This window comes from Canis lupus, unplaced genomic scaffold (assembly GCF_011100685.1).
Source record: "Canis lupus familiaris isolate Mischka breed German Shepherd unplaced genomic scaffold, alternate assembly UU_Cfam_GSD_1.0 chrUn_S1648H1841, whole genome shotgun sequence".
NCBI classification, from domain to species: domain Eukaryota; kingdom Metazoa; phylum Chordata; class Mammalia; order Carnivora; family Canidae; genus Canis; species Canis lupus.
In genome coordinates, this window is record NW_023330492.1 from 101,922 (window position 1) to 126,249 (window position 24,328).

The 24,328-nt window shown below is 43.7% G+C and overlaps 2 gene segments (V, D, J or C); both read right to left on the reverse strand.

Moving 5' to 3' along the window:
• Nucleotides 1-647: 647 nt before the first annotated feature.
• LOC119878460 lies at nt 648-1,184 on the reverse strand. The segment is given in 2 exon segments: nt 648-967; nt 1,067-1,184. Coding segments are annotated over 2 exon segments (438 nt in total).
• Nucleotides 1,185-18,073: 16,889 nt separating this feature from the next.
• LOC119878461 lies at nt 18,074-18,719 on the reverse strand. The segment is given in 2 exon segments: nt 18,074-18,459; nt 18,572-18,719. Coding segments are annotated over 2 exon segments (444 nt in total).
• Between the last annotated feature and the right edge of the window lie 5,609 nt (nt 18,720-24,328).

A 24,328-nucleotide genomic window follows, 5' to 3' on the forward strand; every position in this document is an offset into this window, starting at 1 on the left:
AACACTGACAGTGGTTTCAGATTTAGAGGTATAACATGGAGGATTACAGCTTTATCAAGCTCCACATGATGAAAATATTAATTTGGTCCTCATCATCAATTTAGTGAATAAAATGAGATCTACCAAGGCTCTATGTTTATTTTTTTTAATTATTTATTTATTTATGATAGTCACACAGAGAGAGAGAGGCAGAGACACAGGCAGAGGGAGAAGCAGGCTCCATGCACCAGGAGCCCGACGCGGGATTCGATCCCAGGTCTCCAGGATCGCGCCCTGGGCCAAAGGCAGGCGCCAAACCGCTGCGCCACCCAGGGATCCCAAGGCTCTATGTTTAATAGACCATATTGAAACTGTAGATTGGGTCTCAGTACTGGTTTACGTAAAATGGAAGGGAAGCCCCACTCCTCAACATTTAGACAGAGAAGGAGGAAGAAAGCACAGTCTTGGAAGGTCACTTTGGAGAGATGGACACACCCTGGGAGAGATAAATTGGGTTATTGTCATGAACCACTGAACAGGAGAATGGGACCAGGGATCTTCACTTCCCATGGTGGTGTTGACCCTTTCACATCTCACTTTCTCTCCTGCCTTTAAAGCTGAGCCTTTCTGAGCCCATAAAGAGATTTTGGCTGCACTTCCCCATAGATCTAAATCACCGTGTCAGTGTAACTACCCATATACAAGGAACAGTAATAGTCAGCCTCGTCCTCAGGCTGGGCTCCTGTGATGGTGAGGGCGGCTTTGTTCCCAGAGATGGATCCAGTGAAGCGATTAGGGACCCCAGAGGGGCGGCTGCTTGTGCTGTAGATAATTGTGCGAGAAGCCCGGCCTTGGGTCTGCTGGTACCAGCCAGGGTAATTACTTGTAGAGACTGACCCAGAGCTGAGGCCACATATGAGTGTGACTGTCCCTCCTGGAGACACTGAGAGTGATGGCTTCTGGGTGACCACAGTCTGAGAATCTGCTCCTAAAATCAAAAGGAGAGAAAGGTGTTGATATGGGAAACAAGGGTCACATGAGTCCCTGTTTTATGTGCTCCCCACAGATGCAAAGTCTTTTCCCTGACCTGAGCCATACGCAAGGAGCCCAAGTAGAAACACCGTCCAAGCCATGGTGGGCACCCTCACGGATTGCAGCTTCCTCAGTCTCCTGGGATGGAATGGGGTGTCCCTGGACCTTTTCATGTCTCCTGTCCTATGAGGTTAAGAAGGCACTTCATGCAAATCAGCTTCTTCTCTCTCTGCCCTAGAGTCACCAGCATGTCCCCTGGAAGGCTTTGAAATGAGCAGACTCTGGGACCTCACACGCATAAGTGACTGCAAGGTGACCTTAGACACTGGGTATCAGGAGGACATCTTTTAGAAAATGACCACCATACTGTCTCTAGTGACCTCTGTCCCAAGCTTCTTCTCTGCAAAGCCTGAGAGCTGAATGAGGAGATGGACGTGTTCCCACCCCATGGCCTCATATCTACTTCACCTCAAATCTAACCCATCCCTGGAACATTTTCTTCCCTCCCCAGTGACATTCCCTCTTCTGTCTTGGAGGGTCTTAGTGGTGCCTCTCCCAGCAGTGAGGACACTGGGAATCTCAGATCCCCTGTGACAGAGTTAGGGGCAGTGGTCTCCTCTCAGTTAATCATGGACCCTGTTGCAGTACCACGGGGAGCTGAACAGGGATGTCTCTTTATCAGAAATGAGTAGGACATTGTGTGAACAAGTGATGCTTAGGGAGCATTTTGAATGACATTCCCCTTCGTGTTCTCCTGATAATTGTATTGTATGATTGTCCTGTCCATCTATCATTCAATGGAAATAATGTCTGGACAGGTTACTCCATGACATAGTAGAGGACAAATCATGAGGCCTGTGTGATTCAGAGCTGAGAGCTCTTGTGGCTCCAAGGCCTTAGGTGTAGAAAAGTCACCCACAGGGAGGACCCTGCTTGCTCTAGGGTGCAGGGGCCAGTGATAGATGTTCCTGGTCTTCCTCACTCAGACCCTGACTCCCAGGAGCAGCCCACTCGCTGCCCCTGCTGGCCTCAGACACCATGTCCCCCAGCCTGTATCAACCTTCCCAGCCCTCCTAGAATGGCCTCTGATCTTTGCAGTTGGACCTCTGATGTCACCACCCAGAATAGTAGAATGAGCAGGTCAGCTGTGGGATTGAGCTGTTAATTTTTCCAGGGCATCAAGGCCGTCATTTAGACAGCTAACTGGAATATTTATGTCACAGTATGTTTCAGTATTTCCTGACATTGTAGTTTGCACAGGCCATGTCCCTGGCATCATTATTGGGATTTAATGCACTTAAAGTGAGCTCAAGATTTAAAGTCTCTAGAGAAACCCATTGTTTCAACCTGGGTAATATTTCTACTTGGGTTACCCTTATAAGCTGACTTACTTGGTTTTTGTTGTTTTTGGCATGATCCCCTGTTAGGTTCACCAGCCCTCATGTACCTGTCTTGGCAATGAGTGTATCATGCATTCAGGGATGACACGTCCTTTGTTCTTGGTTACTTCTGTGGATATTACCCTTACAACAATTATTTTGTAAGGACTTGTTGATACGTTTAAGATATTTTTGGCCTACTTGTGTAATTTTGCTCAGTACAAAGGTTGATATTAAATAACATTGCTCTAAATGGTCTATAAAATTGATATGCAGAGCCTTGTTGGCTCAGTAGGTTAAGTGTCTGCCTTCAGTTCAGATCATGATCCCAGAAATCCTGGATAGAGCCCTGCACTGGGCTCCTCGCTTAGTAGGGAGTCTGCTTCTCCTCCTCCCTCTGATCATCTCCCTCATCCTCCTCTTTCACTCACTCATTATCTTAAATAAATTAATAAAATCTTTTACAAGAATTAATATGATACCAATGCACCCTCAGTTTCGCTGCCACTTACTTCCTGAAGGCATAACTGATAAAACTGTCTTAGATTTGTTCTAGTATTTTATATACACACACACCTACACAACACATATATATTACATAACATAATCTTATTTTTTTTCTGTAGTTCCATTGCTCCTTAAAAAACATAATCACTGAATTTTTTAAAATATTTTTTAAAGATTTAATTTATTTATTCATGAGAGACAAACAGAGAGAGAGGCAGAGAAACTGGCAGAGGGAGAAGCAGGCTCCAGCAGGGGGCCTGATGTGGGACTGGATCCTGGGACTCCAGGATCAAGTCCTGGGCCGAAGGCAGGTGCTAATACACTGTGCCACCTAGGGATTCCCTAATCACTGATTTTTGACAAGCATTAGGATTCTTGACAAGCATTAGGATGCTCTCATTTTGATTCATAGTTCATCATTTATTCATAGGATAATATACCATAATTTCACGACTTTTCCACAGAGGGATATTCATTTTGGTTTCAATTATTTGTTATTGTAACATGTCTTAACTAGATGTACCTGTATATTTATCTTGGAGTGTATTAACTAGATAATTTTCATTAGAATTGACTTCAAAAATTTGTAACGGTTGACTTATTTCACTCAAGATAATACCCTCCAGTTCCATCCACTCGAAGCAAATGGCAGGTATTTGTCATTTCTAATGGCTGAGTAATATTCCATTGTATACATAGACCACATCTTCTTTCAGAGAAGGACAAACATTATATGGTCTCATTCATTTGGGGAATATAAAAAATAGTGAAAGGGAATAAAGGGGAAAGGAGAAAAAATGAGTGAGAAATATTAGAAAGGGAGACAGAACATGAGAGACTCAACTCTGGGAAACAAACAAGGGGTGGTAGAAAGGGAGGTGGGCAGGGGGTGGGAGTGACTGGGTGATGGGTACTGAGGGGGGCACTTGACTAGATGAGCACTGGGTGTTATTCTACATGTTTGCAAATTGAACACCAATAAAAAATAAATTTATAAAAAATATGTAAAAAAATAATAAAATAATAAAATAAAATAAAATACAATAACATGGTAGAAAAGCAAAGAACATAATAAAATTGTAACGGTGATGCAGGTCATATATATATTTAATATTTGATAAGTATTCAAAATTTATGTTCCAAAATTGATTGCCAATTCATACTGTCATCATCAAAGTTTGAGGTATCCTATATGAGCAAACAATTGCAGTGGATAAAGTGAAACTTAATAACTTCCAATTTTATAATTGAGAAATAATTTCATTGTTCAGTTGTAATCCACTTACTAGTGACACTTCCGAGATCTATAAATTGATTTTTAGATTATATTATATTTCTAAGGCTGCCATTAAAAAGCACCACAAAATAAGTGGCTTAAAACAATAAAAATGCATTTCTGCTGTTCATACGCAACTCCACACTTTGTAGGGAGTGGCCATGATCTGTCTGGAACCTGCAGAGAAGTCCTTCTTGCCTCTCCATAACTGTAAGAAATTTGAGGAAAATTTTTGGGGTTCCCTGTCTGCAGCTGCAGAACCACAATCTCTGTCTCCACCCTCCCAGGGATCCCTCCTTGTCTCCATCTGAGTGTCATGTTACAAGCACAGGAATCAATTGAATTAGGAGATCACCACACCCCCTTCATCTGTACTAATTACATCTGCAGCATCCCTTTTCCATATAAGGTCATATTCTTAAGTCCTGAGGTCTACAATTTCAACATATATTCTTTGGTAGGATACAATTTAAGTGAGGATATTAGGAAAGATGAATCCTTTCCAAAAAGGCTTATAATTATCCCTATGTGGTTTTTAAATTAATTAATTAATTTATTTATAAGTTTATATTTATTCATTCAAGGGAGACACACAGAGAGAGGCAGGGGCACAGACTCTGGGAAAAACAGGCTCCATGCAGAGAGCCTGACATGGGACTCCATACCAGGAATCCAGGATCAAGCCCAGGGCCGAACTCATGAGTTCAACTGCTGAGCCAAGCACGCGTCCCCTTTTTTTCTTAAGATTATTATTACTATTTTTAAATACGCAACACAGTTGCATTGCACTGAAATGCAACCCAATAAAGTGAACATTAAGAAAATACAAAATAAGGATTTTTCCATTTTTCATTCTTTAGCTGTAAAGGAAGACTCTTAACGTTCCTTTTTTTTTTTCCTAGAGGAAATGTATTTAGCCTCAATCTATAGTTCTGATCCTATAGACATTTTGTAATACAAAATACCTGAATTTGTCTTTTAGTGAACTAAGGCCTCCTGAGTTACTCATACATTAATTCAATGTTAGGACTCACACAGGGATGGAAATCAGTCCAGACCCTTCCCAATGCCCATCTCCCCATGGTCAGTCTGCATTTATACTGCTCTGGGCTCAGGTGTTTGGCCATGAGATGTCAGTAATCACATGATATTTGTATCACCCATGTTTCACTGGATGAAACAAAGTGTATGTGTCCCTTCCTCATCTTGGTTTCTCACTGGGCCCAGCACCACTATAGTGTAGCCCCAGGGGTACTCAGTCTCGGCCTCAGGCTGGGGACCAGGAGATTGTCACGTCAGACTTGCTCCCAAGAAAGGAGTCTGAGAAATCAGTATTTGTTGTTTTTATTATAAATAAATGGCCTAGACTTGGCCAATCTTTTCCTGGATCCAGTATGGATAGTGTCCTGTGCTGGAGGCATTGTTGAAAGTGACTGTCCCTCCTGGGGACATGGCTATGAAGTCTCCTGAGTCACCATGACCTGAGAATTGGTCCCTGAAATGAAAATAGACCCTTTTTAGGAATGGAGAAGAAAGACAGATGGATCCCTCCTAAGGATCCCTCTCAAATCTCCATGAATTGGGGAAGTGGGTGAGGAGGGGGAGGAGAAGGAGAGGAGTCAAAATCATGGTATGGAATTTCCACAGATTCCCTGGCCTTAAAACTGGCTCTGGTCTCTGGGATGTCTCTTTTCTATTTAAGTTTTTCTTTATATCCCAAATATCTAACACAATGTGTAATAGGAGTGCAACTTAGTAATTCAAGACTTAAATAAATGAGCCAGTGCTCATCACAAGTGCACTCCTTCATCCCCACCACCTTTGTAACCCATCCCTCCACCCACCTTCCATTTGGTAAGCATTAGTCAGTTCTCTTGAGTTAAGGGTTTGTTTCTTGTTTTCCTCACTTTTTCCCCTATGATATTTTGTTTCATTTCTTAAATTCTACATGAGTGAAATTATATATTTGTCTTTCTCTCATTGATTTATTTCACTTAGCATTATAGTCTTTAGCTCCACCACGTCTTTGTAAATGATAATATTTCATTCTTTTTTTATGGCTGAGTAATAGTATATATACATACATACATAGATACATACATACATACATATACTCCTTTACCATTTATTAGTTGGGCTCACACTATAATTCGGGTATTGTTGGATGCTACTATGAACCTCAGGGTGCATGTATCCTTTAAATTAGTGTTTTTGTATTCTTTGCATAAATTCCTAGGTGGATAATTGCTGAATCAGAGCATTTCTATTTTTAACCTTTGAGTGGCCTCCAAATTGTTTTCCAAAGGAGCTACACAAGGTTGCACACCCATCAACAGTGCAAGACGTTTCCCCTTTCTCTGCATCTTTGCCCACACCTGCTATTTCCTATGTTGTTTCTGTTAGCTGTTATGACTGGAGGGAGGTCATATCTCAGTTTCGTTTTGATTTGTATTTGGGATGTTTCTTTTATCTCTTCCTCAGCTCTAGGGATGAAGGGGATGCTTGGTGGTATATTGTGCAAATAGGAGCCCACAATGCCATCGGAATCTGGATCCTCAGCTCAGCTAATAGCTTCCATCCAGGGAGGATTTCCGGGGTGGGTGAGAGCTATGGGTTTGTCCCCTGGGAGGAGACAGCTGCTGTCATCTTTCCCTCTGGCAGTGAGCACCAGTGCAGGGCCCAGGCAGGTGGAACCATTTCAGTGGGTTTCAGGCCTGGCCAGCTCTGAGCAGGTGCACAGCGCCCCCTGCTGACAGCCTCAGCAGATCAGTCAAGGTGGTGGGAACTGCACAGAGGGAATGGAGCCCATTTTTGGTTTCAACAAATAAGCCAGAAAACAAACAAATAAGAAGTGTTACCTACTCTTGAGTCCCTCTGGAGATTTTCCTTTTTTTTTCGATGACTTCTGTTATCTTTTTCAGATCTAAAATTTCCATTTGGTTTGTTTTGATGATTTCTCTTTAATTTCTGCATTTCTATTTTTTCCATTTGTTTGAAGAGTGTAATTTTACACCACATGGATTCTATGATAGTTGCCTAAGACTACCTGTCCAATAATTACAGCATGTGAGTAACCTCAGTGTTGGTGTCATTCAATTCACCTTTCTCATTCAGGATTTTATTTTAGTGGTTCTTGACATATCATATTTTTTATTGGACCCTGGATATTATGGTTATTATATAATGAGATGCTTGGTCCTCAGTTATTTTTCTTCAAACAAATGATCCTCCTGCTGAGGTGCCTCAGCAGGTGAAGGGTGTTTGTGTCAGCTTCCAGGTGACTCAAGTGAAAATGCTTAGCATTCTGCTGCTTACTCTCTGCTGGAGAAGGTGGGGCAGTGATTGCCACTTCCCAGCTCCCATCAGGTGGGGGGTTGTGGGACAAGCTCTTTGCTGGGCCCTGCCAACCTCAGGGTGGGATGCACAGGACTGAATGGAGTTCCTTTCCTTCAGGGAGTGGATCCTCTGCTCCCCACTGCATTCCTTGTCCTCACTGACACCAGGGAGTGGAGGATCAAATGCAGGTCCAGCTCCCTTGCCTCCTGCATCAAAATTCAGTATTTTCATGCTCAGGGAGAGCCCAGTCTCAGTTCCCCAGAGTTCAGACAGTCACCAGCATTGGGTATATGACAACAAACCAGCTTTGCCTTGTGCACTGCATTCATTCTCTCTCCGGATCAATGGGCTTCAGATGAGCTACCCAGGACCTGCCAATATCATAGGTGGGAAAAACTGGAGTGCAAACTAGTCATCTAAGCCTGCATTGCCCATAGTTGATGATCCCATGCGATGGAGGCTTAGCTATCTCCTGAGTCACTGACACCATGGCGGGTGGGTATTGGGGCACTGCCTGCTTCTGCCAGGAGGATATGGACGCCATGTCTCTGCTGAGCAATAATGTGAACCCTGCATGAGGCACAGTTTGGGGATTCATTAGTGTGTGCAAGTGGTGGACAGGTTTACCCAAATATTCCCTCCACTCAGGCCAACTTATCTCAATATCCTCTGACCAGAGGAGTTGGTGCTTTTGAAGTTTTAGTGTTTTCTGGTTTGATTTTCTGGATCTCAGCCTTTGAATGTTTCTTGGTTGGAGGAACCTACAGGATCTTGTCTTACATGTGGGCAACATAATAAGAAAAGGAACCAGGGTACATGCTGTTGTGTTTTCCTCAATTTGTTTGAAGTCTTCATTTTCTTTCTACCTTCAGAGACTTCCTGTATTTGTTTGTTGTAGTGTGTCAGAACATTTCAGCTGTAAGAGAGAGCATGTATGAATAGGAGCACTTCCTACTGTCCAGAACTAGGGATCCTCTGGTGTCTGATGTCTGCTTTCTTCCAGTGCTAGGATGCTGGGTATCCTCCTGAGCTGCTGTGATGGAGGTGATTTATCTTGACTCATAAAAGACAAGGAACATGATTATTTTTTTTATATTACTATTTACAGCATAATAAAAAGTAAATACATTCCATAACCAAGAACTCAATGTGAAAAGTTTTATAGGCTGTGTGGAAACCAGTAGAGCACAGACGTCTGGCTTTCTGATCTTAAATGTGAGGAGTGGAGGGAAGAAATTTTCATTCCTTTTTTCCATTATGTATTGTATGTAGAAATTTTTTTCTGTAATAATTTTATATTTCCAGAAATAAATGCAAATACGGGATAGAGATCACTACGTTTCACCAAGCTTTTCTGAATGGTAACATTTTGTATTGTTATGAATCGTTTGTAAAATCAATTACTTACTGGTGTTCTGATCATTTTGCAAAATTACAGACTTTATCTACATTTCAAAGTTTATTTATTTGTTTATTATTTATTTATTTATTATTTATTTATTTATTTTAACACTGTTTTTCCTGCAATCAATCCAACTAACAACATTGCATCTATTCATCAGGAGATACTAAAATCCTCCAATATATGAGTTTCCAGTCTTTCCCTGTTCTTGATTTTGGGAATTTGGAGACACCTGGTGTGGTATTTTGTAAAATATCCCTGAGTATGGGTTTATATGATGTTTTCTTTTTTTAAGGTTTTATTTCTTTATTCATGAGAGAGGCAGAGAGAGGGGCGCAGAGACACAGGCAAAGGGAGAAGCAGGCTCCATGCAGGCAGCCTGTCGTGGGACTGGATCCTGGGTCTCCAGGATCACACCCTGGGCTGAAGGCGGCGCTAAACCGCTGAGCCCCCCGGGCTGCCCTATCTGAGGTTTTCTCATGATTACGCTAATATTATCAATTTGTGCCAAGAAAAGCACAGAGGTGCATTGATGTTCTTTGTGCATCATTGGGAAGATGTGTCATATTAACATGACATATCACTGAGCATATGGGTGGGGAACCGTGCCTCTTGGTGCTATTTTAAATTATTCTTTCTCTGTACATAATCTATCTGATGCCAGTCTACTGGATTTTGGCCATTCTGATTGGTGTGCAATGGTAACTCATTCATGATTGCATTTGCTTTTCCCTAATGATATATAATATGGAACACAATGTCACACATTTAAATTCCATCTGCCTATCTCCTTTTGTGAAATATCTAGTAATGTCTTTAACTTACTCTTTATTGAGGTTTTTTTTTGTGCTTTGAGAAGTTCATTGTATCACTTCTAACCTTCCTTCCTTTTTTCTTTCTTTTTCTGTCTCTCTTTCCTTTCTTTCTTTCCTTCTTATATATATCTGTATTTGTGTATTTATGACTGCCCAACTCTCCAGAAGATTGGCAATTTATCTGAAATATATTGTTTCTGGTTTATTGATTTTCTCTGTTCGTTTTTTTTTTAATTAATTAATTTATTTATGATAGTCACAGAGAGAGAGAGAGAGGCAGAGACACAGGCAGAGGGAGAAGCAGGCTCCATGCACCGGGAGCCCGATATGGGATTCAATCCTGGGTCTCCAGGATCGTGCCCTGGGCCAAAGGCAGGCGCCAAACCACTGCGCCACACATGGATCCCTCTGTTAGGCTTTATTTTTGTCATTATTCAGAGAAAATGGGACACATCTTCTCTTAGAGGTATTTAACATCATTTAACATCTCATTTTCCAGTCAGGCAGGTCATACTAGAAGTGGTTCCATACCAGTCATGGCACCAGCTGCTCTCCATCAGCTCCCATGTTCCTGAAACCCCAAGTCTCTGTGTTCTGCTGCTATAATCTTTGCCTATGAGTTTGGCGAAATACACCAGTGTTTCTAATGACTTGTTGAAGAAGAAATAACTGCTCTGAAGTGATACCAACATTGGTAGTAAAAGTCCTTATGACGATCTCATCTGGAGGCGTAGAGAACACACAGCCTGAATCCATACATGCTACAAACCAGCTCCCAAACAAAAGCCATTTTGTTCAGTCCCAATGGATTGAGGACAGAACTAAGGAGGTTTGGCCTCAATTCCACACATCTACTTGTCACCTCTATAGGGGTTTCGGCATAACCTGACACTGAGTTGTCCTCTGCCAGCGCCCGGGGTGATTACCAATCTAGAGCCATCTTAATCCCGTGTTAAAGGTTAGAGGTCCCCAGAATATCCCATAACTCCACAGGTCATTACAGTTCTGCATAGGTTTCCCTTATTATCTTGGGTATTACTGTGTTATTTATTGCTGGTGTTGTTGTTTGAGTCGCCCTGTATCTGATTGACATTTTTTGCTTACAAATATTGATTCACATTTTTTTTGAGAATCATAATAGGCATTAGATAATAAAGAGGCTAGATAAAATGTATTTCCTTTGGAGTGCGAGGTGGCTCAGTTGGTTAAGTGTCCCACTTATGGTACTGACTCTCATCATGATCCCAGGAACCTGAAATCTAGCCCTGTTCTCAGCTACCTGTTCAGCCTGATAACCTGTTCAGCTATCTGCTAAAATTTCTCTCTCCTCTCGCTCTGCCCTCCCCCACACACTCTCTCTCTTGCTCTAATAATAAAGTCTTTAAAAATATTTTATTATATATTTATCATATGTGTTTATTTTTTTAAGATTTTATTCACTTATTCATGAGAGACAGAGAGACAGGGATGCAGAGACATAGGAAGAGACAGAAGCAGACTCCATGCAGGGAGCCTGATGTGGGACTGGATCCCAGGACTTCAGGATCTCACCTGGAGCCAAAGGTAGACCCTTAACTGCTGAGCCACCCAGGCATCATTTAACATATGTGTTTAATGCTTATATATTTTTGAAATATAATGTCAAATTATAATATGAATATATATATATTACAAATTAGACGCAAATATGAATATTTTTTTTCTAAGTGAAAATCAGTTATATGGATGACAGTATAGCATATTCCAGGTTAGCTCCCTGAAGAAGAGCTTGACCATAAAGCAACAGGAAGACTGGGGTGATGACCATCCTGTGTAAATAATGGGAGCAAGTGAACACAAATGACCTCTCTCTGCATGTTTTCCCTCATCACTGAAAAGAAATCCTTTTGATGAGGGAGGAGGTAAAAGGAAGAATCAGGACAGGGCAGAGAAGCCCCAGAACTCTGCTCCCTGAGGACTCACTGTTGGCATTGTCATCCTCCCCTCCTCAAGGATCTCTTACCCTAGACCCAGGTAGCAATACTGGTGATTCTCTTTTTTCTTAATTTTATTATTATTTTTTATTATAAATTTATTTTGTATTGGTGTTCCATTTGCCAACATACAGAATAACACCCAGTGCTCATCCCGTCAAGTGCCCACCTCAGTACCCGCCACACAGTCACCCCCAACCCCCGCCCACCTCCGCTTCCACCACCCCAAGTTCCTTTCCCAGAGTTAGGAGTCTTTCATGTTCTGTCTCCCTTTCTGATATTTCCCAATCATTTATTCTCCTTTCCCCTTTATTCCCTTTCATTATTTTTTATATTCCCCAAATGAATGAGGCCATATAATGTTTGTCCTTCGATTGACTTATTTCACTCAGCATAATACCCTCCTGTTCCATCCACGTAGAGGCAAATGGTGGGTATTTGTCGTTTCTTTTTTTTTTTAAATAATAAATTTATTTTTATTGGTGTTCAATTTGCCAAAATACAGAATAACACCCAGTGCTCATCCCGTCAAGTGCCCCCCTCAGTGCCCGCCACCCATTCACCACTACCCCCTGCCCTCCTCCCCTTCCATCACTCCTAGTTCATTTCCCAGAGTTAGGAGTCTTTTGGTTCTGTCTCCTTTTCTGATATCTCCTAACCATTTCTTCTCCCTTCCCTTCTATTCCCTTTCACTATTATTTATATTCCCCAAATGAATGAGAATATACATTGTTTGTCCTTCTCCGATTTACTCATTTCACTCAGCATATTACCCTCCTGTTCCATCCACGTCAAAGCAAATGGTGGGTATTTGTCGTTTCTAATGGCTGAGGAATATTCCATTGTATACATAAACCACATCTTTATCCATTCATCTTTACATGGACACTGAGGCTCCTTCCACAGTTTGGCTATTGTGGACATTGCTGCTATAAATATCGGGGTGCAGGTGTCCCGGTGTTTCATTGCACCTGTATCATTGGGGTAAATTCCCAGCAGGGCAATTCCTGGGTCATAGGGAAGATCTACTTTTAACTCTTTGAGGAACCTTCACACAGTTTTCCAGAGTGGCTGCACCAGTTCACATTCCCACCAAAGGTGCAGGAGGGCTCCCCTTTCTCCACATCCTCTCCAACATTTTTGGTTTCCTGCTTTGTTAATTTTCCCCATTCTCACTGGTGTGAGGTGGTATCTCATTGTGGTTGATTCTCTCTCTCTCTCTTTTTTTCAACAGAGATATGTTTTTTTTTTTTTTTGCCCAGATATGGGATATCTCCCCCTTCCTGAACATCAGCTCTGAAAAGGACTTCATGGGGATTGAGGATGAAATGTGTCTGGGAAAGTGAGTCAGAACTGAGAAATCATGAGACTCCAGTGACTCCTGTGCAGCACAATCACACTTCACTGAGGACACTGCCTTCCCAGTTTGCAAGAATTTGTGTATTTTCTTAGATGTCTGGCCCAGAGGTCTTTTCTCACAGGACAAATGTGACAGCTCCCCCTATTGCGCTAACATCCTTAGCCCACCATCCCCTCTGACACCATCCAACACTCCTAGGATGGTGTCCAGACTGTGCAATTGGATCATTTTAATGTCACTGCCCAGGACAGGAGAATGAGGAGGTGCCCCCTCTCGCCTTTGGCCCTGACACTTATTTTCAAATCACTACTGACCTCAGTTATTAAATACATGATGTATTGCGTGGTGCTCATATTACTGGATATTTCAGAATTATCTGACATTGAGTTGCTTCTTCCAGGTGCATGAGGTCCTTATCAGTCTATCATCATTTTGAAACAAGTAAATGTCATAAAGTTCTCAGAGTGCTAAGGTGGTTCACACCTTGTAATATTTCTATGTGACTTCTTTCATTTGAGCATTGTTTTTTGTTGTTGTTGTTGTTGCTGTTGTTGCCTATATATTTTCCTGTCAGGGTGCATCTCTCAGTGCTAAGACTTTTCAGCCTATATTTGCTATGACAATATAATGCCATTAGGGGAAATGTGTCTTCCACTCCTACTGACTTGTCTGAGTTCAAATTTTCCCTTGAGTGTTAGCCAGAAATTCTAATTTGTTTGTCCCTGATATACTTAGTATTTTTTAGGCTCATTCTATTACTTACTCAGCATGATGATTCCTATCTAGAGAACATTACTAACATTACCTCTCCTCACTTCTGAGGGGTTCTTCAACCTCCCCTGCACTCAAACCCTCATGGACCTGCACTCTACATACAGTGGACCCTAATCTAGATGTTTTGTTCAGACTTCCATGGATTTCACTGGAGTTGTGTTTCTAAGATCTGAATCCAATGAACAGTTATTGTCCAACATCTTGACTAACAGAGAACAGGAGGGGATGAGCAGAGGCCATTGAGGGATTAAACCGGGGACAGTACACAAATGGCAGGATGGCACCGAGTGTGTAGATGTATTTGGATGATGGTGGTTGTCGCTGCACTATATTAAGTCATCTAATCCATTGCCACCGTGTCCTCTCACTTACTTAAATCTGTTTATATTTTGGTAATCTTTTGTAGTTTTCAGTTCACAAGTTTTTTTTTCCTACTGGTTATATTCCCTCCTAAATGTTTTATTCTTTTTGATGCTATCCTAAATAGAATTGCTTATTAGTATCTTTTTTGGGCTTCTTCATTGTTGATATAGACAAAACTACCTGATTGTTATAGGGCATTACCACTTGAACTCCTGTAGGAGATACTAGATAAATCCCATTGAGGGTTGATGATAGAGTTTGTTCCCTATTTTGGAAGAGTAGGAACAAGAAATGAAACAAGAAAGAATAAGGAGAAAGCTCTGCATCCATGACCTTAAAATAAGCAATCTCACATGATTGACTGTATGCACAGGAGAAAGTAGATGACTAAATAGAATGGGTGTTGCTTCCACCTCTTATGGGGAAAATAGAAAACCCTAAAGCTTTTCTTCTTTTGCAGTTTGAGGAATACCTGATTTATGTTTTCTAGAACCTATGTAATCATTTGTGAAACATGTATTTCACAAGGACCAAGAATTCTCTGATTGATGCAGATGAAAGAATAATAGGTCCGGTGAGGAAGGAGCTTCCCTCTTTGTTCCTGACCCAGTGATTTTGGCAGGAAGGAGAAGAGATATATGCTTCTAGCTCTTTGCTTCCTCAGAATGTGGCTCCTGGGAGAGGACACACTCCTCCTTACAAGCAGCCTTTCTCTGCTGGTTCCCCAGCTCCCACTCCCACCTCCAGGCTCTAACATCTCCCCCATCTCCTCACTGGACCATGATTCCCTTTTTCTGAGAACAATGATATCCAGGGAATACCCCTCAATATTTGACACACACCTAGGACTGTTGGATTATTTGAAGGTGGAGAAAAAAAGCATATTTCACTCCAATGAAGCATCTTTTTTTTTTCTATTTATGCTGGAATCGTGCAGTTAGTAACCTATAAGTTTCTGGTTATAAATTATTTCCCAGACAATTATACCTTATTTCATTGATTCCTATGTTCCTCTGCTGAAACTTTTCAGATTCAAATTAAGAAGTTATAGAAATTCTTCAGTATTGAGTCTCTAGACTAAGAGCCAGATATTCATAAAGTACATAATTTTCAAATACGTGGTAATATCTGAATTGTATATAAATATCTAAAACATATCGGTATAGATGGGATTTGATATTTGAATAACAAAGATCAGATTGTGAAAATAAGGGTAATTCATGTTGAGGAGGACAGAGACCAACTGAGTCCTTAGGGGAGGAGGTTGTCAAAAACCAGCAGTCCTCCCTTGAGATGTGTGGGTCTGCCCCACCTCTGAACTATCCATGTGAGGGAGGATCTGAATGAGGATTCTGGGGAAGATATATGGACCTTCAACAAAATTAAGGTTCATTTGAGAAGATGCATCTTCTTCATATGAGGTAGTGGCCTATCCCCATACATCTACTCCACATGTTTGTCCGTCTCTACTTCTGGTCTTAGACAAAGGCAAGTATAAGAAGGAGAAGTTGGAGACAGAATTATGAAACTCTGTCTTAGAAAATTGTGGTTCAGGAATAGGATCACTCTGGGCCTGTTAATATATGAGAGACACGTTCTTAATGGAATCCCAGGTGAAGGTGAGATTTCCACCCTGTCCTCTGAGAATGGAGGTGATTAGTGTTTGGGGAACCAAGTCAATACCAGAGGGATAGGAGGTCAAAAGTATGAAGATGCACAGGAGAGGAAAGAAGGTTAAGCAAAAAGTGCAGATGAGAGAGGACCATCTAAGGCAAAAAGAATGGACTTCCTCTGCCTGGACTCTTGCAGGTTCCCCGGCACTGAGTCCCTGCCCCTCCACAGGAGAGCTGTCTGAGGAACCTGCAGAATGTTCTGGAGTGAATGGCTGAGGGCATGAGGAAGCTGGATGGATATAGGGAACCTGGGAGAAGATTGATCCTTTCACAGCTCAGGCTCCTGTCAGGTCAGAGAAGCCCCTGTGAACTGAATAACTTGTCATCTGCCACTCACCTTAGTCTTCCAATTTGAGGGAGCTCCTCCTCATTCCTCTCTGGACACCACCCAGTTATTCTTCCCATCACAAGCGTCCTATCCTCAGTTGCCCTCTCTGACATTTGGTCACCTGAACAAAGACCTTAATCATGCTGACTATGTAGTTCTTGGTGCTCATGTGTGCAGAGTAGAAATAGGTGGGAGTTCTGGTATCCCACATGGTTGGGGCAGGGGGTCACATGGTGGCTACCACGTCCTGTACGTGAAAGCAGGGTCTTCTCTCTGAGATAGACTGGGTAGCAGGTGGTGTTCTCAAGTGCATTTCAGGTCGCAATTGGGCATTGAACGACGAAGGAAATATGACTGAACTGAACATTGAACTGTTGTCTATGTGAAAGCAAAATCCTCATAAAATTCACATAAATAGAAACAGAGAAATTTTACAATGATGACATACTCTCTCCCAGACACATAAAACTCAGTCTCACACCGAGGAAAATAGCTAATGGGGAGGTGGGGGGGAAGACATTTCTACCATTTCAGGAATATGCAAATGTGACCTAAATACCATTAAACTCAACATCTTGGGGATCCCTGGGTGGCTCTGCAGTTTAACGCCTGTCTTGAGCCCAGGGCATGATCCTGAAATCCACGATCAAGTCCGAAATTGGGCTCCATGCATGAAGCCTGCTTCTCCATCTGCCTGTGTCTCTGCCTCTATCTTTCTCTGTGTCTCTCATGAATAAATCAATAAAATCTTTAAAATTAAATAAATAAACTCAACATCTTTCTTCAAGTATTAGAGGATGCAAGTGAACAAAAAAAAATCCTGGTTAGGATTCAGCATTGATGAGAATGGAAAGGGAGTTATGTCAGAAGATCCAAATCTATGATTCAGACATAGATACTCTGGAATTGGTGCATCAGTGACAGAAACAATCACTCAATGAGCAAAAAGAACAGACAATCATATTGAAGATGAGTAAGAGGATTCCATGAATCTGGAAACTTCTAGAAATAGCTAAATGACCAAGGATGGAGATCCTGGATTCCTCAGAGGTCAGATGGGAGGTGATCAGCCTGGTCCTGCCATGCCCATTCCATGTATTTCAGCAGAAAGAGACCCTGTATCACAACCTGATAGGGGAGATGACCTTTCTGTGTCCTTTGAGGCCTTTCTTTTTCTTTGAGGCCTTTTTCTAGGAAGATGATACAGTGAATGTCTTTGGGGTCACAAGGGAAGGAGTAGCACTGAGACCCAGGTGGTAGCCCTGCATGGACTTGGACCCATGTTGGCAACAGGAATAGCAGACACAGGAGCCACACACTGAGACAGAGCAGCTGCTGGGGCCTCCCCCTCCCAGCAGATGACAAAGGGGTTTCTGGTCTCCGTTCTCAAGGACCTGAGATTCTATGTGATCCTTGAAATGCTGTCACTGGAGGGGCAGTGAAGCATGACCTCATCCTCCTGGCTCAGCCCAGCAATGGCCAGAGAGCCAGAGCTGCCAGACATGGAGGCAGAGAATGGACCAGGGTCCACAGAAGGTCCAGCCATCATAATACATGAGGATTTGACTGCCCACTCATGGAGCTGTTGGTAGCAGGACACATATTGGACACTCCTGATGTGTCCTGACTCAGAGCTGGATTCAGGGTCCCTGTTTCTGCCCTGACCTGTCATGGACTCTGTCCTCAGGGCAGCTGACCTTGGCACCCAGGAGTCGGTACTCAATTTTAGAAAATCATACAATATCTTGATCCCAAGTACAGGCTTCAAGGAGAAGTTTAAGAGAATGTGGAAAAATTATAGATAAATTCCTTGAGGTGGTGTCTCAGACGCCTGTTTATATCAAACAAACAAAGAAGCACTGACTTGGCCAAACTTTCAGGACTGCACCGGCAGCCCCATCACAGTGGGGATGGCAGGTTTGTGTCTCACTTCCCCCGAGGCCCAGAGCACTGTGTGAGCACCAAGCGTGGTATCAAAGGACTGGCAGTAATAATCAGCCTCGTCCTCAGCCTGAAGCCCAGTGATGGTCAGGGTGGCTGAGTTGCCAGAGTTGGAGCCGGAAAACCGGTCAGGGACCCCTGACGGTCGATCCCCAACACTGTACACGAGGAGTTTAGGGGCCTTTCCTGGGAGCTGTTGGTACCAGCTCGCACCAACAATACCGATGTTGTTCGTGCTTCCAGAGCAGGAGATGGTGACCCTCTGGCCAAGGGACCCCGACACTGAGGTCGGCTGAGTCAGCACAGACTGGGCCCAGGACCCTGCAAGGGGGAGAGACACAGAGAGGGTGATGCTCTTTTCTACAGAAAAGGGGAAAAATTAGAGCCCATGTGCCCTCCCAGGATCCCTTCCCCTTTCCCCATATCCAGTCACCTGTGCAGTAAGCAAGGAGTGTGAGGAGGAGAGGGGACCAGGCCATGTTGGAGGTCATCAGTGATTGATCCTGCCTTCTGGGGACTCACAGCTGAGCAGACCTCCTCTAATCTCTCCCTTCCCCTATTCAACCTCTGAGAGAGGGAGGGGCCATCCATGCAAATAAGACCCTAGTCCCTGTGTCTTAAGACACAAAGGGCTAGGGCTGGGAGGGGCTGCATGGGACAGGGGTGGAGAGGTCCCAGCTATGAGCCCTGACACAGGCAGTATCAGGTGGCAGGTTTTCTGCTCTGATCAACCCTTATCCCTCAGAAACATGTGAAGGGTGCTCCCTGGGTCTAGGCCTAGACACAGCATTGTACAACATAGTGACACGAGTCCATTAGGGATAACTCCTGCTTCCTCATTACACTGCCCAATGTCAAGTTCCTTAGGGCCAGGACAGATGTCCCCTTATGTGGCCTCCCATCCCCACAGGACACATTTTTCCCTATTCATGCTCCACATAGTGAGTCTGTGCACAGATCCCTGGGCTGTTCATGGGACAGGACTGAGGTGATATCTCTTGTAGAATCACATAGATGAGGATCACGTCCAGAGCAGGGATGAGTCCACATTGACACATGGCCAGTTCTGTGCAGGAGGCTGATTTCTTTCCTCTTACCTGGTTCCTCTCTGTTTGGAGAGTCCTCTTCTCCCAGAAGTTCCCTCAGCACTGAGGACCAGGGAGCACTCTTTCCAGGCTGTGGGTAGAAGCTGTCGTGTGCATTGTAGAGGATTATACACTGGACATACCTCAGAAATCTCTGCCAGGCCTGAGTCCCCAGCAGGGAGCACAGGGCCCAGCCCCCAGGACCAGGCTCCTTAGTGTCTATGGTCCTCAGTAAGCAGTGGAGTAGGGACCACAAGGCAGTCCCACCGCGCCCCCTGCTGGTTGCAGAGCACACACTCACCCTGGCCCAAAGACCTGAGTCCAGCTGGTTTCTGTAACTTACCAGGTCCCTGTCTATTCTCACATCTCTCATCTGATTTCTAGAGACGGCGATTCCAGTATATTGTACCTGATTCTTTTGTATCTCACACTCGAGTGGTGTTTCAATCTCAGGAGTTTCAGGAATGTACATCAATGGCAACTATTTTCACCCCAGAGAAGACCCTACACACTTTGAACCACTTCATTGGTCTGTGATTTTGGATAAACGTTCATTGTTAGTTTTCCATCAGTTTTGCTTCCAGATAAGAGTTTTTACCTACTGTGCCATAAATTGCCTTGTGTTGCACTACTTCAAGTTGTCATAAGAGAAAGATTGCCTGGGACGCCTGGGTAGCTCAGCAGTTGAGCGTCTGTGTTTGGCTTGGGGGTGATCCTGGGGTCCTGGGATCGAGTCCAACATGGGCCTCCCCACAGAGAGCCTGCTTCTCTCTCTCCCTATGTCTCTGTCTCTCTCACTGTGTCTCTCATGAATAAAGAAATAAAATCTTAAAGAAAGACTGCTCTAATCGCTACCATGACAGAAGCATGATGTATGTCATTTTGCAGATTCTACGTTTACAGCACGCCACACTGTCAAAAAATAGAAAGAAATAGAGGAACCAATTCTTAGACATTTATATCTGGGCTTCTATCTTTGCCTCCCCCATGTGAAGAAACTTCTTTTCTGTCAACACTGAACTCCTGCACCAACATTATTCAATAGATTTGCCACCATGGGAGCTTTCCAAGTAATTTTGGATGAGGAGGTAAATATTAGAATTTATTGATCCTATGGTGTGTTTTTACCAAGTTCATGCTTATGTAAGCAAATGACAATTTTCCTGGTACCTGGTTTGGTGAATTGTCAGCAGATGGTCATACACCTGACCTGTATGTTGTAGTTCATTTGCTCAAGGACATTGTCTTCAGTGCTCAGAATATGCTCTATGATCCAGCCACTCCCTCTGGTTTCTTCAATCAGCAGCTGGAGGCTAATCATGTCCTTTCTTCTTCCCTGCAGGAACCCATTTAATCCAGTCCATGGGACTGTCACCTTCACCAAGAATGAAGTCTGTGTTCTTCTCTTGTTCTGTCCTAATATCAAGTGCTTAGTTCCCAACTCTTATTTGATCAATTCAGTCCTCCAAATATGAAATGTTCCACAAGCAGAAGTCATTGTCTTTGCCTTAGATCTATTCCTCTTTTTTTTTTTTAAATTGAAGTTCGATTTGCCAACATATGGTATAACACTCAGTGCTCATCCCATCAAGTGATCTATTCCTCTTCATGGGAATCCTATTCCGGTGAATTCACACATTCATTCAAGAACCTGGTGTTGACTGTTGGGGGTTTACCCCAAAGATTCAGGTGCAATGAAACGCTGGGACACCTGCATCCTGATGTTTATAGCAGCATGTCTACAATAGCCAAACTGTGGAAGGAGCCTCGGTGTCCATCGAAAGATGAATGGATAAAGAAGATGTGGTTTATGTATAAAATGGAATATTACTCAGCCATTAGAAATGACAAATACCCACCATTTGCTTCAACGTGGATTGAACTGAAAGGTATTATGCTGAGTGAAGTAAGTCAATTGGAGAAGGACAAACATTGTATGTTCTCATTTATTTGGGGAATATAAGTAATAGTGAAAGGGAATATAAGTGAAAGGAGAAGAAATGTGTGGGAAATATCAGAAAGGGAGACAGAACATAAAGACTCCTAACTCTGGGAAAAGAACTAGGGGTGGTGGAAGGGGAGGAGGGTGGGGGTGGGGGTGAATGGTTGATGGGCACTGAGGGGGGCACTTGACGGGATGAGCACTGGGTGTTATTCTGTATGTTGGCAAATTGAACACCAATCAAAAATAAATTTATTATAAAAAAATAGAGACTTGTTGAATTCGTCCTTGGTGTCAGGCTAGGTTTTGAGCTTCGTGGATACAGTAATAACACATATACACAAAAGGAAAAAAAATCAAATGTGGGACACACAGCAAAGACAGTCACAGAGAAACATCTCCACGTAGGTGGTATTACCCGACCAGTGATCATCCTGAGTATCTGGAGCCCACTGACTGCTTAGAACCCCTCTCCTCCTACAGAACATCAACAATGACCTCCTCCATGCTCTCTCTGCAGCTTACCCTTTGCCTTCACACGTCCCTGCTCCATTCCCCGTGCCTGAGTGAAGATGTCCAGCCCTGCTCACCTGGTGTGGGTTTCCAACGCTCTAGGGGGCTTCGCAGATATGAGCAGAAATGTGCCCCTGTCCTCAAGGGAACAGAGACAGGAGAAAGAGGAAGGCTACTCCAGGTCAGCAGATGACTAATAAGCAAAAGAGGACTGCATACAAGGCTTGTGTTGGTCAGCAGCAAGACAAATAGATCCTCACACACATCCACTAAGTCTTATGTTTATGAAGATACTTTTACTATGTTGAGGCCTGTGTACAGCATATAAACACCACATCACTATTTCAAGGATACATTCTTGGAGCACACTCTGGGAGCAGCTAAGTCAAGCAGAACCCACCATCCACAGACAAGGACAGAGTTGAATTACCTCAGAGTGCCTGAGTCCAGCTTCTGAATCAGTCTGTGATTACAACTTTTTACAATATTCCCCAGCACCTGGCAATGCAGTGTTCGTCCTGTGTCCTGTCTACCAATTTCTCATTTTATTTTTAATTTATTTATTAAAGATGTTATTTATTTATTCATGAGACACACACACACACACACACACACACACAGACACACACACAGAGGCAGAAACACAGGTAGAGGGAGAAGCAGGCTCCATGCAGGGAGCCTGATGCAGGACTTGATCCCAGGAATCCATGATCTCGCCCTGGGCCAAAGGCAGGCGCTAAACTACTGAGCCACCCAGGGATCCCCAATTTTCTCATTTTTAATCTGTATTTAGGAATGTGTAATTAGGGGGTGCCTGGGTGGCTCAGTTGGTTAATCATCTTTCAGCTCAAGTCATGATCCTGATGTACTGGGATGGAGTCCTGTGTTTGGCTCCCCACTGAGCAAGGATTCTGCTATGCCACCTCCTTTCTCTTCATCTCTCTCACAAATAAATAAACAATAACTTAAAAGGAAATAATTTCTTATTAGGGCTCCAGTTAGAGGCAGGTGATAAACTGCTGGAAGCAATGGTACAGGGGTAAGGCCTGGAAGAGGCTCGTTCTTGGGAGACAGTGACCACTCTTCTCACTTGGCCTGTGACTACATGGAGGAGGGAGACAGGATTCCGTCCATGGTGGAGACACCAGCTCTTGGGCCTTCAGGACCCACCCGAGCCTTGGATCCCAGGTCTTATACCCTCCGCACAGTGTTGAGATGGACTGGCACCTTCCTACCCATCTGCTTCCTCCAAGGTTGGTATTTAACAAGAGTGAAGGTGCAAACTGAGAAGTCAGTTCTCTCAGATTCGCGGCCTGTGCTTCTCCCTCATCGCTGCACCCAGACTTTATCTCTCACACGCAGACATGGCCTCCCCAGGTGCCTGCACCAAAACCTGTTTATGGAGCTCACTTGCAAGTGCTTGAAAGTCCTCAGGCCCCACTTCTGATTTCTCAGGTGTCCCCCCAGGACTCCTGCCCCTCTGTGTTCCACCACGGAATGAAGCCCCTGAATCCACTACCCTGGAGTCTGCCCAACACCCTGTCCCAGATCTCATCTTGCATGGAAGAGTCCTTCAGCTCAGACTCAACAGACACTTACGATGCGCCTCCCTTGGTCCAGTCCCCATCCTTAGCTCTGGGGCGAGAAGGGAAACAGAAGACCCAGTTCTGCCCCATGAAGGCTCAGTTCTTCCAAGGACTCACTCCATACAACTAGCTCTTCATGTGGAGAATTGCCCTCCTCAAGGAGAGGAGACATTTCTGGTCACAGAGGAGACCCCCTTCTCTGTGCCTCTCCAGACAGGCCCTGATGTGGAACCCCACAGGTGACAGTTGTGACCGTGGACACCCTGCAGGCAGGGCAGTGGTTTCTACTCACTGTCCCTGTGCTCCAGCCAGGGCAGCAGACATAACTGATCACAGATGTCATCAGATCACACACCTGACAGATCTGAGCAGGATCCTGACCCTCACAGGCCTGTGGGGACATAGCCAGCATCCCTCAGGACCTTGAGCCTCCCAAACCCATACTGCCTCCTGATGGCAGGAATGTGTCCACTCTACCTGGAAGGGCTCCTGCCTTGAAGCCAGAGCCCAAGGCTGCTTTCTGTAGACATTCCTGCCCTCTTCAGAGCTGCTAGTCTCAGTTTCCAATGCGGGGAGTCCCGTGGATTTGGTTTGGAAACATGCCAGTCAGGAAAGTCAGCTGTGGTAAGTGAGGGGACATTGTGTACAGACCCAAGATTCAGAGGGAAGGGAAAACATATGAATTCCGCTAAAATATCATTGTCACTGTGGGTGGCACCATTCTTACTAAAGAAGACTCACTGTCCGGGCTTATGCTTGAAAATAAAAAAATTGCAGAAGGATAAATGTAGTGGTCTGACGGGCCTGCCATAAGAAGATGACTGTCCACACGTTCAACCCCTTTTCCTCCGTAGACCCCAGGGATGGCAGATGTCTGCCTTCTCTTGGAAGATTTGCATCTTTTAAAATGTGGTTAAACTGTGATCCTACAATGAACATATCATGTTTTATACGTGGGCCCCTTCCTGGGTAACATCTTAGTCGGTCCCGGCTTTGGGTGATTAGATACAAACTTGGAATTAATATCCACATGTGGATTTCTAGGCACTTGCAGTTTTTAATGA